Source organism: Ahaetulla prasina, chromosome 8 (assembly GCF_028640845.1).
Source record: "Ahaetulla prasina isolate Xishuangbanna chromosome 8, ASM2864084v1, whole genome shotgun sequence".
Lineage (NCBI taxonomy): Eukaryota > Metazoa > Chordata > Lepidosauria > Squamata > Colubridae > Ahaetulla > Ahaetulla prasina.
Window position 1 is genome coordinate 49103496 of NC_080546.1, and position 12981 is coordinate 49116476.

At 41.9% G+C, this 12981-nt stretch overlaps 1 protein-coding gene across 4 annotated transcripts in view; it reads right to left on the reverse strand.

Moving 5' to 3' along the window:
* MTUS1 (microtubule associated scaffold protein 1) overlaps positions 1-12981 on the reverse strand; it is a 130760-nt gene that overhangs the window by 54027 nt on the left and 63752 nt on the right. For 2 of the 4 annotated variants that reach the window (XM_058192596.1, XM_058192595.1), the window contains 2 exons: positions 12514-12618; positions 10234-10284 (listed from right to left, as the gene is read on the reverse strand). In XM_058192596.1, the coding sequence (XP_058048579.1) occupies positions 10234-10284; positions 12514-12618 (156 nt within the window). Of the gene's footprint in view, positions 1-179; positions 569-10233; positions 10285-12513; positions 12619-12981 lie in introns of those variants that run through there. The other 2 variants (XM_058192597.1, XM_058192599.1) reach the window with 2 other exon arrangements.

Here is a 12981-nt window from a genome sequence, read left to right on the forward strand (position 1 = left end):
CACAACCACTACATATACACAGACACACACATTACATTCAGCTACTGAAAAATGGATTGCTGGGTTTTCTAAGGACGAATATTGTGAGAAAGAAATGCACACTGAGCAATTCATAGTTGCTATTAACAGCCACAGAAGTCAACAAGATGTCCCCCAGGCATGCAGAAAAATATACTAACCTGCATGAATAATAACTGTGCTTCTCCTATATCCAGAGGGAAGCCAAAGATTTCGGAGTAATCCTTTTGCAGTTAGTCGAACATGCATGTTGGATAAGGAGAATTTTGGGGACCATAACATGTCTTTAGAGGAATTGGAAGAAAAACAACCAGGAAACATTCTCCATATACTGTCACATGCTATTTTTGAAACTCAGCTTTGGAGGCATGGAGTAGCTGGCCAGATAAACAAACCTCTCTTCGTTTTGCCTCTGAGATTTCACAAACAGGTGAAAAATTAAAAGAATCCAGGAAGGAAAATACTACATCCACAACGTAAAGCCTGCTGCCAGCTTTGTTGCCTACCAGCAAGAGGCTTTAAAACAAAGCTCACCCTGAGAATAAAATTGCTCCGTGATTTAGAAGCAGCTCTGAATTACATCACACTGCTCAGGTTTAATCAAATGTGTGGTACAGTGGCAACAGAAAGTGGGAGGAGGAGAAAGAAGTGGGTGGTCTCCCAAGCTGAATACATCAGCCAGCAATGTCACAGATCATGTCATTCAGTTTTCAGGACCACTAGAGGAGAAGATTTAATGTTCCACAAGATGGATTAAAACCATTCCTTATATTAACAATTTTTAGTAAATCAAATTCTATGTTCATTATCCTGAAAGCTATTTGACCCAGGTATACAAGACAACAACCTTTTTGCTTTTTTTGATCAAACACAAGCAGATTTGTTGTTTGTGGCTGTATCAATATTCTCTGTTTGATTATAAAAATACTAAACAGAGTTCTTTGCCTATAGGGCTAGGCTAATTTTGCATAGTTGTTTTAATTTAGTGCTACTATCATTAAGTAAGCAATAATTTTAATGTAGGATAAATGATTTAAGTTGTATCAATTAGGAACTTGTCACTTTAAATTGCCAGGTACATTTCAGAAGGGGGAAAAAAAACCATTAAGCCAATTTTGTACACCAGGCAGGACCCACAATTTTTTGATTCACTGATTCTAATTTTCCAGATGGGAAAAGTTTTAACTGATGTTTCAAAGAATGCTGAACTGGTTATGAAAAACAGCATAGTAGTACAAGGAGATGCCCAAAATATAAAAAATGGACTGAATTAATGTCAAGATATGCACAAACATAGGCTTCATTTAACACTGGTATTCTGAAGTACTGTGTATGCTGTGTTTCCCCGAAAATAAGACAGGGTCTTATTTTCTTTTGACCCCCAAATAAGAGCTTGGCCTTATTTTCGGGGAGATGTTATTATTTTTGAAGTACAGGAGGCAGCAAGCCCACTGGCCCCACCCTCTCTGTCCCACCACCTGCTTTTCTGCGGCCGCAATGACCCAAATACTCTGCACAAACCAGAAATTCAGACCTTCCAACTTCCTACCAAAAAAAATAATAATAATCTTGCAAAGTTGGAAGTAGTCCCACAGACTACTTTTCTTACCTGAGACGTGGCAGTGGAGAATGGAGCAGGAAAGCAGGTTAGTGGAGGGATGTGGCTGCCTTGGGAGGGGTGGGGGGGGTTAGGGATCTCTCTCACACATACACTGTCTTTTCCTTCAGAACAGGATGAGACAGGAAAATATCTCCTCCCCATTTTCAAGCCATTTGCAAAAAGGCCCCATTTGGAGCCTTCAATGTTGCAATCTTGGAATATGCTGAAGGCTCGGAATGGGGCGTTTTTTGCGAACGGCTTGAAAATGGGGGGGGGGATTTCCTGCCTCTCACCTTGTTCTGAAGCTCAGCACAGACTGTGAACAGGATAAGAGGCAAAATTCCCCCTCCCCATTTTCAAGCAGTTTGCAAAAATGCCCCATTCTGAGCCTTCAATGTGAATATGCAGGTGTGAAGCAATCTCCCATAAAGGAAAGCATGGAAATCCATACACCCGGGACATCGGAAGAAGCCCTGCGAGGAGACGCCGCTGCTGATGTGCAGGAAATGCAGGGCTTCTTCCGATGTGCCAGGTATATGGATTTCCATGCCTTCCTTTCCTGTTCCATGGACGGAATTGCCTGGTATGACTATCACCGTTAGTTAAGGAGGGTGCGAGGCATGTGGGGTGTGTTGTTTGGCCTCCAGCTTCTTTTCCAGCTACAATTGGCAGCAAAAGTGGCCATGCTTGCTGGAGGCAGGGGCCTGAGCAGCACCTGCGAATCAGCTGTTTCTTGAATGGCGGCCAGAGCACCTCAGCTGATCCCATTATAAGGGGCAGAGAAGTCCTGAGATGACAGGGGAAGGGAAGGGCTGTCTCCTGTGCTGGCCAAACCCACCCCTTCACTAGGGCTTATTTTCAGGGGAGGGTGTATATTTACACCCACCCCAAAAATCAGGTTTGGCCTTATTTTCGGGACATGTCATATTTTCGGGGAAACACGCTATATCTCCAGCCATTTGATCCTTATCTCAAACCCATAAAACAATTGATCAGAGATGCAACTCCTGCTGTTTTTCTGATTACTTGCTATATAACAAGTACATCAGCAGAGAATTTAAAAAATAGTCTAAAATCTGTCAAGGCTTTAATAAGATCAATGATGTAAGAGGTGGGAAATTCTTCAAGCACATTCAGGGAAAAATTCATGCCAACATGGGGCTGTTTTAATTAGTTCTTCATTCCTACAGAGTTAGGTCAATCTAAGGGGCACCAGCCAAAAGTTGAAGCAACAGCAACCTATTCATGACATCAAAATACATAGAGTCACTTGTTCGACTCAAGAGAATATAAAATACTGCCTATATTGGGCTGTATGTTGGAGGCTATATATTAATTAGTAGGGTTATGTAACACGTTCAAAAGCACATTGGTGCAAATGAATCAAACTGCTTCTTGAAGCAGTAAGAAAACCACCTAGTTCCCCCGCCTCGCAGGAGTGGCCCTCTGTTTTATCGAGGGCCTACCTTAATGAAGGGTCTTGGGACCCAGAGAGGTGGCACGCCTCGAAGAAGAATCTCTGGGGGTTTTTTAATAGGTTTTTTAATAAGGGGCTTTTAAAGGGGGGGAGGGGATTGACGGGTAGGGGGAGTGACCCGTCGGGGAGGGTATGTCCAGTCCCAACGCGGGCTCACGACACTATTTCAGTTGGTCCGAAGACAGGGGGGGAGGGGATTGTACAGAGCGGAGAACATTATCCCATCTGTACGGTGAGTGGGAGGGGCAGATATGGCGGAGGCAGGGGGCCGTATCGCTCTTCGGGAGCATGTGTTCGATGTTTAAAAGCGATCACGTGCTCCGGCCCCCCAGTCCTCACTCGTTCCCCGGATGGTCAAGACCCTCAGAGCTTGGGTCTTCGGCTGATGCTTTGCAATGCCCGGTCCGTGGTTAACAAGGCTCCCCAGATTTGTGACCTTATTCAGAGGGAGTCCGCGGACCTTATGGGCATTACGGAGACCTGGTTGGGCACAGAAGGGGGTGTACCCCTGGTCGAACTGTGCCCTCCGGGTTTCCGTGCATTCCATCAGCCAAGGACCCAAGGTAGGGGTGGGGGGGTGGCGGTTGTGATTAAAGAAAGTCTAGAACCGAGGGAGTCCACTGTTCCTCAGATAGCTGGCTGTGAATCCCTCCTTGTGAAGTGGGGCCACCGGAATCAGCTGGGGCTGTTGATCACGTACCTGGCTCCTTGCTACGTGACTACAGCCCTACCTGAACTGCTAGAGGTGCTTGCTGGCGTGGCGGTTGAGATCCCCAGACTATTGGTCTTGGGGGATTTCAACCTGCCATCGGCCGGCTTGTCGTCGACGGTGGTTCAGGAGTTCCAGGCCTCCATGACGGCCTTGGACCTGATTCAAGTAACTGATGGCCCTACACACATTGGGGGAGGCGCGCTAGACTTGATTTTTATCTCTGGTCAGTGGGTAAATGATCTGGATTTAGGAGATTTAGTGAAAGAACCGGTGTCATGGTCAGATCATTTTCTTCGCCTAGACTTTCAGACCGCCACCACCGCAGGGAGACGGAGCCAATGCGTTGGTTCCGTCCCAGGCGCCTGATGGACCCGGAGAGGTTCCTGACGGAGCTTGGGCCGCTTCCTGAGGATCTTACCCACGGCACGACTGAAGAACTGGTTGCGGCCTGGGAACGGGCCGCGGCTGGGGCTTTGGACCGTGTCGCGCCTTTGCGGCCTCTGACCCGGCGTAGATCTCAATTGGCTCCCTGGTTTTCCGAGGAGCTGAGAGAGATGAAACGCCGGAGAAGACGCCTGGAGAGTATTTGGAGGTCTAGCCGTTCCGAGGCTGATCGGACACTAGTGAGGTCCTTTACTAGGACCTACCTAGTGGCAATGAAGGAGGCGGCGTTCCTCGTTCCACCCTCATTGCATCGGCAGATAACCGCCCGGCCGCCCTGTTTCGGGTGACCCGTTCCCTCCTTCATCAAGAGGGACGGGATGACCCCTTACAGGGACGAGCTGAGGAGTTTAACGGTTATCTATACGATAAAATCGTTCAGCTTCGGGATAGTTTGGACCAAGATTGCGATGATCCAGCTGAGACGACAGAGACGCGTCTTGTTGAGGTTATCTGGGATGAGTTCGATTCTGTGGCTCCCGAGGACATGGACAGGTTGCTGGGGAGGTTACATGCAACTACATGTTTACTGGACCCGTGCCCTTCCTGGTTAGTGCTGGCTGCTCAGGAAGTGACACGAGGCTGGCTCCAGGGGATTATAAATGCTTCTTTGATGGAAGGGGTTTTCCCCGCCGCCTTGAAGGAGGCGGTGGTGAGACCTCTCCTCAAGAAGCCTTCCCTGGACCCAGCTATTTTGGGTAATTATCGTCCAGTCTCCAACCTTCGCTTTGTGGCGAAGGTTGTAGAGAGTGTGGTTGCATGGCAGCTCCCCCGGCACCTGGAGGAAACTGTCTATCTGGACCCGTTCCAGTCCGGCTTCCGACCCGGTTATAGCACGGAGACGGCTTTGGTCGCGTTGGTGGATGACCTCTGGAGGGCCAGGGACAGGGGTTGCTCCTCTGCCTTGGTCCTATTAGATCTCTCAGCGGCTTTCGATACCATCGACCATGGTATCCTGCTGCGCCGGTTGGAGGGATTGGGAGTGGGGGGCACCGTTTATCGGTGGTTCTCCTCCTATCTCTCTGACCGGTCGCAGACGGTGTTGACAGGGGGGCAGAGGTCGTCCTCGAGGCACCTCACTTGTGGGGTGCCTCAGGGGTCGATTCTCTCGCCTACCCTGTTCAACATCTATATGAAGCCGCTGGGTGAGGTCATCAGTGGTTTCGGGGTGAGTTATCATCTGTACGCTGATGATACTCAGCTGTACTTTTCCACCCCGGACCACCCCAACGAAGCGGTCGAAGTGCTGTCCCGGTGCCTGGAAGCTGTACGGGTCTGGATGGGGAGAAACAGACTCAAGCTCAATCCCTCCAAGACGGAGTGGCTGTGGATGCCGGCATCCCGGTACAGTCAGCTGCATCCGCAGCTGACTGTTGGGGCAGTTAGTGGCCCCAAAGGAGGTGGTTCGCAACTTGGGCGTCCTCCTGGATTGACGGCTGTCTTTGATGAACACCTGGCGGCCGCCGCCAGGAGGGCCTTTACCAGGTTCGCCTGGTTCGCCAGTTGCGCCCTTCCTTGATCGGGATGCCTTATGCACGGTCACTCACGCCTGGTTACGTCTAGGCTGGATTATTGCAATGCTCTCTACATGGGGCTGCCTTGAGGTGCACCCGGAGGCTGCAGTTAGTCCAGAATGCGGCTGCGCGAGTGGTAACGGAGCCGCTCGTGGCTCCCACGTGACATCGCTGCTCCGTAGCTTGCACTGGCTTCCTGTGGTCTTCGGTGCGCTTCAAGATTTTGGTAACTATCTTTAAAGCGCCCATGGCTTAGGACCCGGTACTTACGAGACCGCCTGCTGTTACCCTTTGCCTCCCACCGACCCGTCGCTCGCACAGAGAGGGTCTCCTCAGGTGCCGTCCGCCAAACAGTGTCGGCTGGCGGCCCCAGGAGTAGGGCCTTCTCTGTGGGGGCAGTGACGCTCTGGAACGAACTTCCCCCCGGCCTGCGTCAAGTGCCTGATCTTCGGACCTTCCGTCGTGAGCTCAAAACATATTTATTCATTAAAGCGGGACTGGCATAATTAGTGATGTATTTTAATTGGGTTTTTTAATATTTTTAACTTCTTAATTTAAATTTTAATAATCAGCCTTTAAAATTTGCTCTTTTTAATTGTTGTTTTAAATTGTATACATCTTTGTTTTTATTTTGGCTGTACACCGCCCTGAGTCCTTCGGGAGAAGGGCGGTATAAAAATTTAATAAATAAATAAATAAATAAATAAATAGTTTGTAATGGCTTTCTCAGATTGACCGCATATACAGCTACTCCACATATAGTTCTAGCGGTAGTGCTGCCTGAGAAAGTCTTTGAAGCAGGTACTTTGAGAAAACCCATAATAGGTCCCGGTTGCCATAATCTGCATGAAACTTAAACCAATTTGGGACCAGCAGTATGAACATTGAAAAAAAGGTCGACAACAAGAACACATATAGACCAAAGAAAACTGGCAAAATTACATCACTGCAAGAAGAGCAGCAAAGAAAACTATCACTCAGGTCAAAGCTGAATATTATTGCGATTTATACAAACAACTGGAGAAAGGCAGGAAAAACATCTCTAGATTAGCAAAAGCATGCACCAAGGAAGACATTGAGTATGTATGAAAAAATCTCAGTATGAATATTGAAATCAACCAGGGCAAGAAATCTAAGCTAATGAATTGCCATTTCTGTGTTCAGCACATTGAGTTCAAGAAGAAAATGCTTTAGGTAATAAGATAGATGGGATGCCATTTTCATGACACTAGAATTATTTCTCTCCTTTATACCACTTTAGATTTTATTTTCTTTCTGGTTTGCCATTACTTATTGAAATTATTGCCACTTTTCTTTACAGCTTAGTTGGAGGTGGGGGATGGGCCAGATTCTCTTTGGGTCTACTATTGTCTCTTTTGTACCCAATTTAAAGGAAAAGGAAAACAATTTAGGACCATCCAGGTCCACAACTATTTTCTTTAACACCTGGACAAATTCTAGATTCATTGGATTGATTTTAACTCAAAAGACACTTACACATAAGTAGCTTATTTTGTAAGCATGGATATTAACGCAAACTAAAACCATCACGACATCTGTGTTAAGTATGTGACAAAATGAAGACTGTGTGGTTTTAACACTAGATTTTGTCCCCTTTTCCTATTTCCATTTATTTTGTTTGTAATGAAAAATTCTGAGAACTTGAAACTTTGTACCTTATTTGAGTAATTGAGATAGCCCAATAAAACATTAACATAATTAATATCTGTCACTTTCCTACACTTCTATGTTTTTAGTAGTTTGCCTTCTTGTGTTTTTTGCATGAAGCATTATACAATAGTTGCAAATTTGGGCCAAAGCTGGCTTTACTATTAATATTTAAAATATCTTTAAAACATCAAATCAAATAAGAATTATGTTACACCTCCAGAAAACAACTAGAAATGCAGATAATAAACAACAGGATAATTCCAACAGGACCTGTTTACTCTATCTAATAATATTTTCTTTAGCACTCAGCCCCCACCCTCCGTAAGCCAGTGAAATACTTACATAACTGTTTCTAAATTATGGGGGACACTAATTCTAGTCTGATGTAAGTCTTCCCAAAGCAGTTCTGGAGGGCCAATCCCAAAAAGCCCCATTATGAGTTAAAAATGTGCCCCTGTAGACAAATGGCTACTGAAGCCACAGGTCATGTCTTGTTCTATTGTAACTTCTCTAAGGATTCATGGACTCATAACTCCCCACAGGGTAAATTAGCTGGAAAATTCAGATATCTTTTATGTTCAGCTGTTGTTGTTTGATTAGTTTGATATAATCTTTTATAGCTAAATTCTTCTATTTAGCTATAAAAGTAAAATTAGGCAGACTTTTACTACCCACTGATGATCTCACCACTAACTATAATATATTGTTAGATCATGTTCTATTTACTTTATTTTAAAGTTTTAATTTTTAATTCTAGTCCTTGACCTTAATAAAAGATTGATTGACTGGATAAACATAATCAAATATGTTCATGATTAAGACTTCAATCACATCATTCATTCTTGTCCTAATAAGGACATATGATCCAATTAGGTTCAATTGCTTAAGAAGAAGCATTTTCTCCATAAAAAGAAATATATCGACCTTTCAGGGACTCTGGTCTTGAAAAGGGTTTATATAATGTACATCAGTGACATCTGGTCAGTTTTTAAATAAACCCTGACTTAATTTTGTTTGATTGGAATAAAACATAAGACAACGTATCCAATCAATTTGACATCTGTGCTCGACCTGGGCATACTTTTGAGGGAGCTGGAGTGTTCCTCTATCATTCTAAAACTGTCAAGGGGAAGGCACTGAAATAGGCTATGGTGAACTGAAGCAACTAAGAAAACAACAGATAATCTGCAGAAAAGACTATCTGGGAAATTCAGAAAGATAAAAAAAAAATCTGTAATTAATTTAATTTAATTAATTTAAATGTATCCCATTTTTATTAATATTACAAATAATTCAAGGCAGCAAACATTCAACATACCTTCCTCCTCCTTTTCCTCACAACAGCAACTCTGTGAGGTGAGTTGGGCTGAGTGACCCATGGCCCAAGGTCACTCTGCTGGCTTTCAAGGCTAAAGTGAGACTTGAACTCATAGTCTCCCACTTGCTAGCCTAGTGTCTTAACCACTAGGCCAAACTGGCTTGACATAGTTTTAGCCTCATTATTTATTCCTCTCCCAATTGAAAACATTGATTTCACTGGGTCTAATCTTCAAGAAACTGAAATTGAAGTTGTAACTAGATTGCTGTTTTTCTCAATGTAATCAAATTATGAAGATGAATTTTGGGCGCTGAAATTTTGTCAGGTATATACGATACCAAACTTACTTTATCAAATAGTTGTTATAATGGATTTGCATCATTTAAAAATTATTTGGAAGAAGTGCTTCAATGCAAGCAGTGATGATTTGAATCAATGAACAAAATCATTAGAACAGCTATACCATTATTTTAGGCTTGCACAGAAATTTCAAAAAATATGGGAGCTTTAATAAAGAGCATTAATGTTGTGTGGAACTTTTGACAGGTTTAAAGCACTTCTCACAGGGCACGTAGCCATTGTTATTGTTATTACTGTTATTATGACTGCTTTATTAAATTAAAAATAAATTAAAATAATGGGTTTAACCTCTGCATACAAATGCACCCTTCAAATACTAGTGAATTGTGTTTTTGACTTATCTTGTTTATAAGTTTAGCTGGGAGAGAAAAATACATTAAAACATCAAATGGGTTTTCTTTCCAAGGAAGGATTTAATTCTCACTAGACTATTATTTAATTGTTGATTACAGTGCTTTATTAGAAAACCACAGAATCAACAATATATTCAGGACAAAATTAAATGTGATGATGATAATAGCTTTAAATGTAAGTATGAACTAATCATATATGAAGCTGACAAGAACAGTGGGAACAAGAAGGATGCTGGATAGTTATTTTGTCCTCAAAGTGGATCCCACCACCAGTTTTTATTTCATTTACAGCTAAATTCTAGTTTACAGAATTAAATCTATATAGACCATGGGTGTCAAACTTGTGGTGTCACATTGTCTTCACGTGATGTTTCATGACATTTTTCCCATTCACGGAGCTGGGTTGGGCGTGGCCTGCGAGTGCCGCATCTGGTCCACAGGCCGCCAGTTTGACACCCCCGATATAGACAAAAACATTCAAACTTCTCTATGACTGATCCAAGTGGGCCAAGTAATCCATAAACATTTGATCAAGAAGTGGAAAGGGGATATGCAGTTTCATCAGCATATGTACACAAACTCTAAATGTGAGACCTGTGCATTTAAGCATGAAATTATTATACCCATAAAGCATTCACCATCTTAAGTTCTGTACTTACAGAAACATAACATTTCCAAAACACCTATATATACATTTCAGGACTGGAATATTTTGTGATGGCATAAAACATTTAAGAGTGAATGAGGAGGGAAAGATTAAACTACTCACCAGAGCTGAATGCTGACAATAAATGCCTGGATCCATTTTGTGCTGAAGGTCCTGGAAAAGATAAAATTCTAATTTGTCATGTAACTTACCAAAAAAATGAACACATTACAAGAGGTTTCCCTGGATCATATTAGACTTTACCTGCAAAAACATTTAAATATATTTGGATTTTAATCTTGAAATCAATATATTTGTCTCATATCAGCTCCTGAATATTAACAGTAAGAGATCAAAAGGAGGTGGTTTTATAGGGCCTCTGGTGGCTCAGACTGCTAAGACAGTCTGTTATTAACACAGCTGCTTGCAATTACTGCAGGTTCAAGTCCCACCAGGCCCAAGGTTGACTCAGCCTTCCATCCTTTATAAGGTAGGTAAAATGAGGACCCAGATTGTTGGGGGCAATAAGTTGACTTTGCATATAATATACAAATGGATGAAGACTATTGCTTAACATAGTGTAAGCTGCCCTGAGTCTTCGGAGAAGGGCGGGATATAAATGCAAATAAAATAAAATAAATAAATAAATTCAACTTATTAAAAGTTCTGCTTTGGGGGGGGTTTGGCAAAAGAGGGGAGGGGGAGGAGGGAGTTTGGGGGAGGGGGAAGGAGGGGAGATATTTGTTAAAATTTTGTAAAACTTTTTTAATAAAAAAAAGTTCTGCTTTTAATAAAAGACATACTGCTTCTGGAATATTTGTGAAAAAGCAATCAGGAGGGATTTGGATACTTTTACACTCAAAGCCTGCTACTCCGTATCACATCTTTCTGAATGCATTGACTGTTGCAGCTCATGACCCATCACTAAAGTCATACATACATGGAATTAAGCTTTTGTTCTCCCAAGCAGTCTCACCTTTTTAATAAAAGTAAAATAAATTTTTGGAAGGAGAAAAAATACACTTTTTCTGATCTTTAGAGCCGGATTTTTCAAAGTTGCTTCTGTCAATCCTGTGTTCTATCAGAAATTGTAATTCCATCAAGAGACACAGTAAGGTGAAAAAGGCCAGCAATTTTCTATAACTCAAATTTTATCTCTTAATTAGGTCTTCTGGGGAGATCTCTCTGTCTCCCTTCTGAAAAAGTTTGAAATCGTCTGATCTGGAGAGTTGGTTTTATTTGTTTAAAATTAAAATTTCCATAAAAATATTTCCTACATGCAAGATTGCATTGTGATCTTATTATTTTGAAGATCCAAAGTTTACTGTGTTTTGCAATTTATATTTTTAGGCAAAAAGATGCAAAGATCTGCCTTTCCTAAGGGTAGCCTGAATAGAGAACACTTTGCTGGAAGGGTTAGGGATTCCCCAGATAGGAGATTTAATCTAGTTGTAGCAGCCTATCATTAATTATTGATTCCTGGAAAACCCTTAGGAAAAGAAGTCTGCCAGTAAGATTTAATTTATTCCCTGCTTTCATTTGAGGCAAGGAATGTGTGGAACATTCTCAATTAAATATCTTCACATGATCTTTCAGAAATGAATATGCAATTATAGCTGAGATCAGAGTCCCCAAGTTGCTATAATTGCTAGATTTACCACTTGTCTTTCCTTCAGGAAAGGACATAGTTGAACGTATATTGTTTGTAAACTGCCCAGAGTCACTTAGTAACTTGGGCAGTGTAGAAATGTGATAACTCAATACTTAAAAATAAATAAAATGTAGTTCTCTCACCTTCCACTTTTCTCTAACAACCTACCTGTGAAATAGGTTGGACTGACTGACTCTAAATTATTCAGTAAGTGTCTATGGCTGAAGGTGGACTTCATTCCAAGTTCTCCAATGCTAGTCTAGCATCTTAATGGATTTTGCAACTGATATACTCAGTAAATGAGAATTTTTCCCAGACCACAGGAAAAAAAAATGATAGAAATCTTTCTGTATTCAGTAAAATATTCAAAACCTAATCACATTTGCCCAACTTAGATCTTGTAAACTGAGCAAATGCCATACCAATTAATTAATTAATAGTAACAGAAAAAGAGAAATAAAATACATAGATTTTCATCTTTATTTTATTTACTTATTTCATTTATTTATTGGAATTTTTCAAACAAAAACGAGAACAAGAATAAGAGAATAAAAATACAATGACAGGGATGATAGGCACGTTAGTGTACTTATGCACGCCCCCTCTACTGACCACTTCAGTATGAAGTAAGGTCCACGGAAGTCAATTTGTGACTGAAACTGTGAAAATTTGTAGCTGAAACAACTGAATCAGGTAGGGCATTCCAGATAATCTTATATCAATACAACACAAGAATGAAATGATCATTTTACCTAATCGTTGACTCCCTCTTAGATCATTTGGTTTTTTCCCTGGAAGAATAGGGCCAGCAGACTTGGAAACACATTGGTTCACTAAGGCCAATTTACCTTTTGCTCCTTAAGAAAAAAAAATCCATAAAATAATTATGTTAGAATACAGTACGCATACCTCAAAACTACTGATAAACATCAGCTCCTTTTTAAAGTCAGCAGAAGCATGCTACATATTCAGCTTTCAAAGTGGCTATGCTAGTTGGAAGTGATTGGTTCTATACCTAACACATCTGGAAGGCACCAGACTGATGAAGGCTTTTCTAATTCTTTCTAAGGAAAACTCAGAAGCTGCTCTGCAGTTTCTGCTCTTCTTTCATCCCACATATGTAAAATTTATCTTTCAAAATCAATGATGGAAGATGAACATAGGATAATTTCCACTGAATGGTTCTATCATGCACTGGGTCCACTGAGAACAAACTTCCC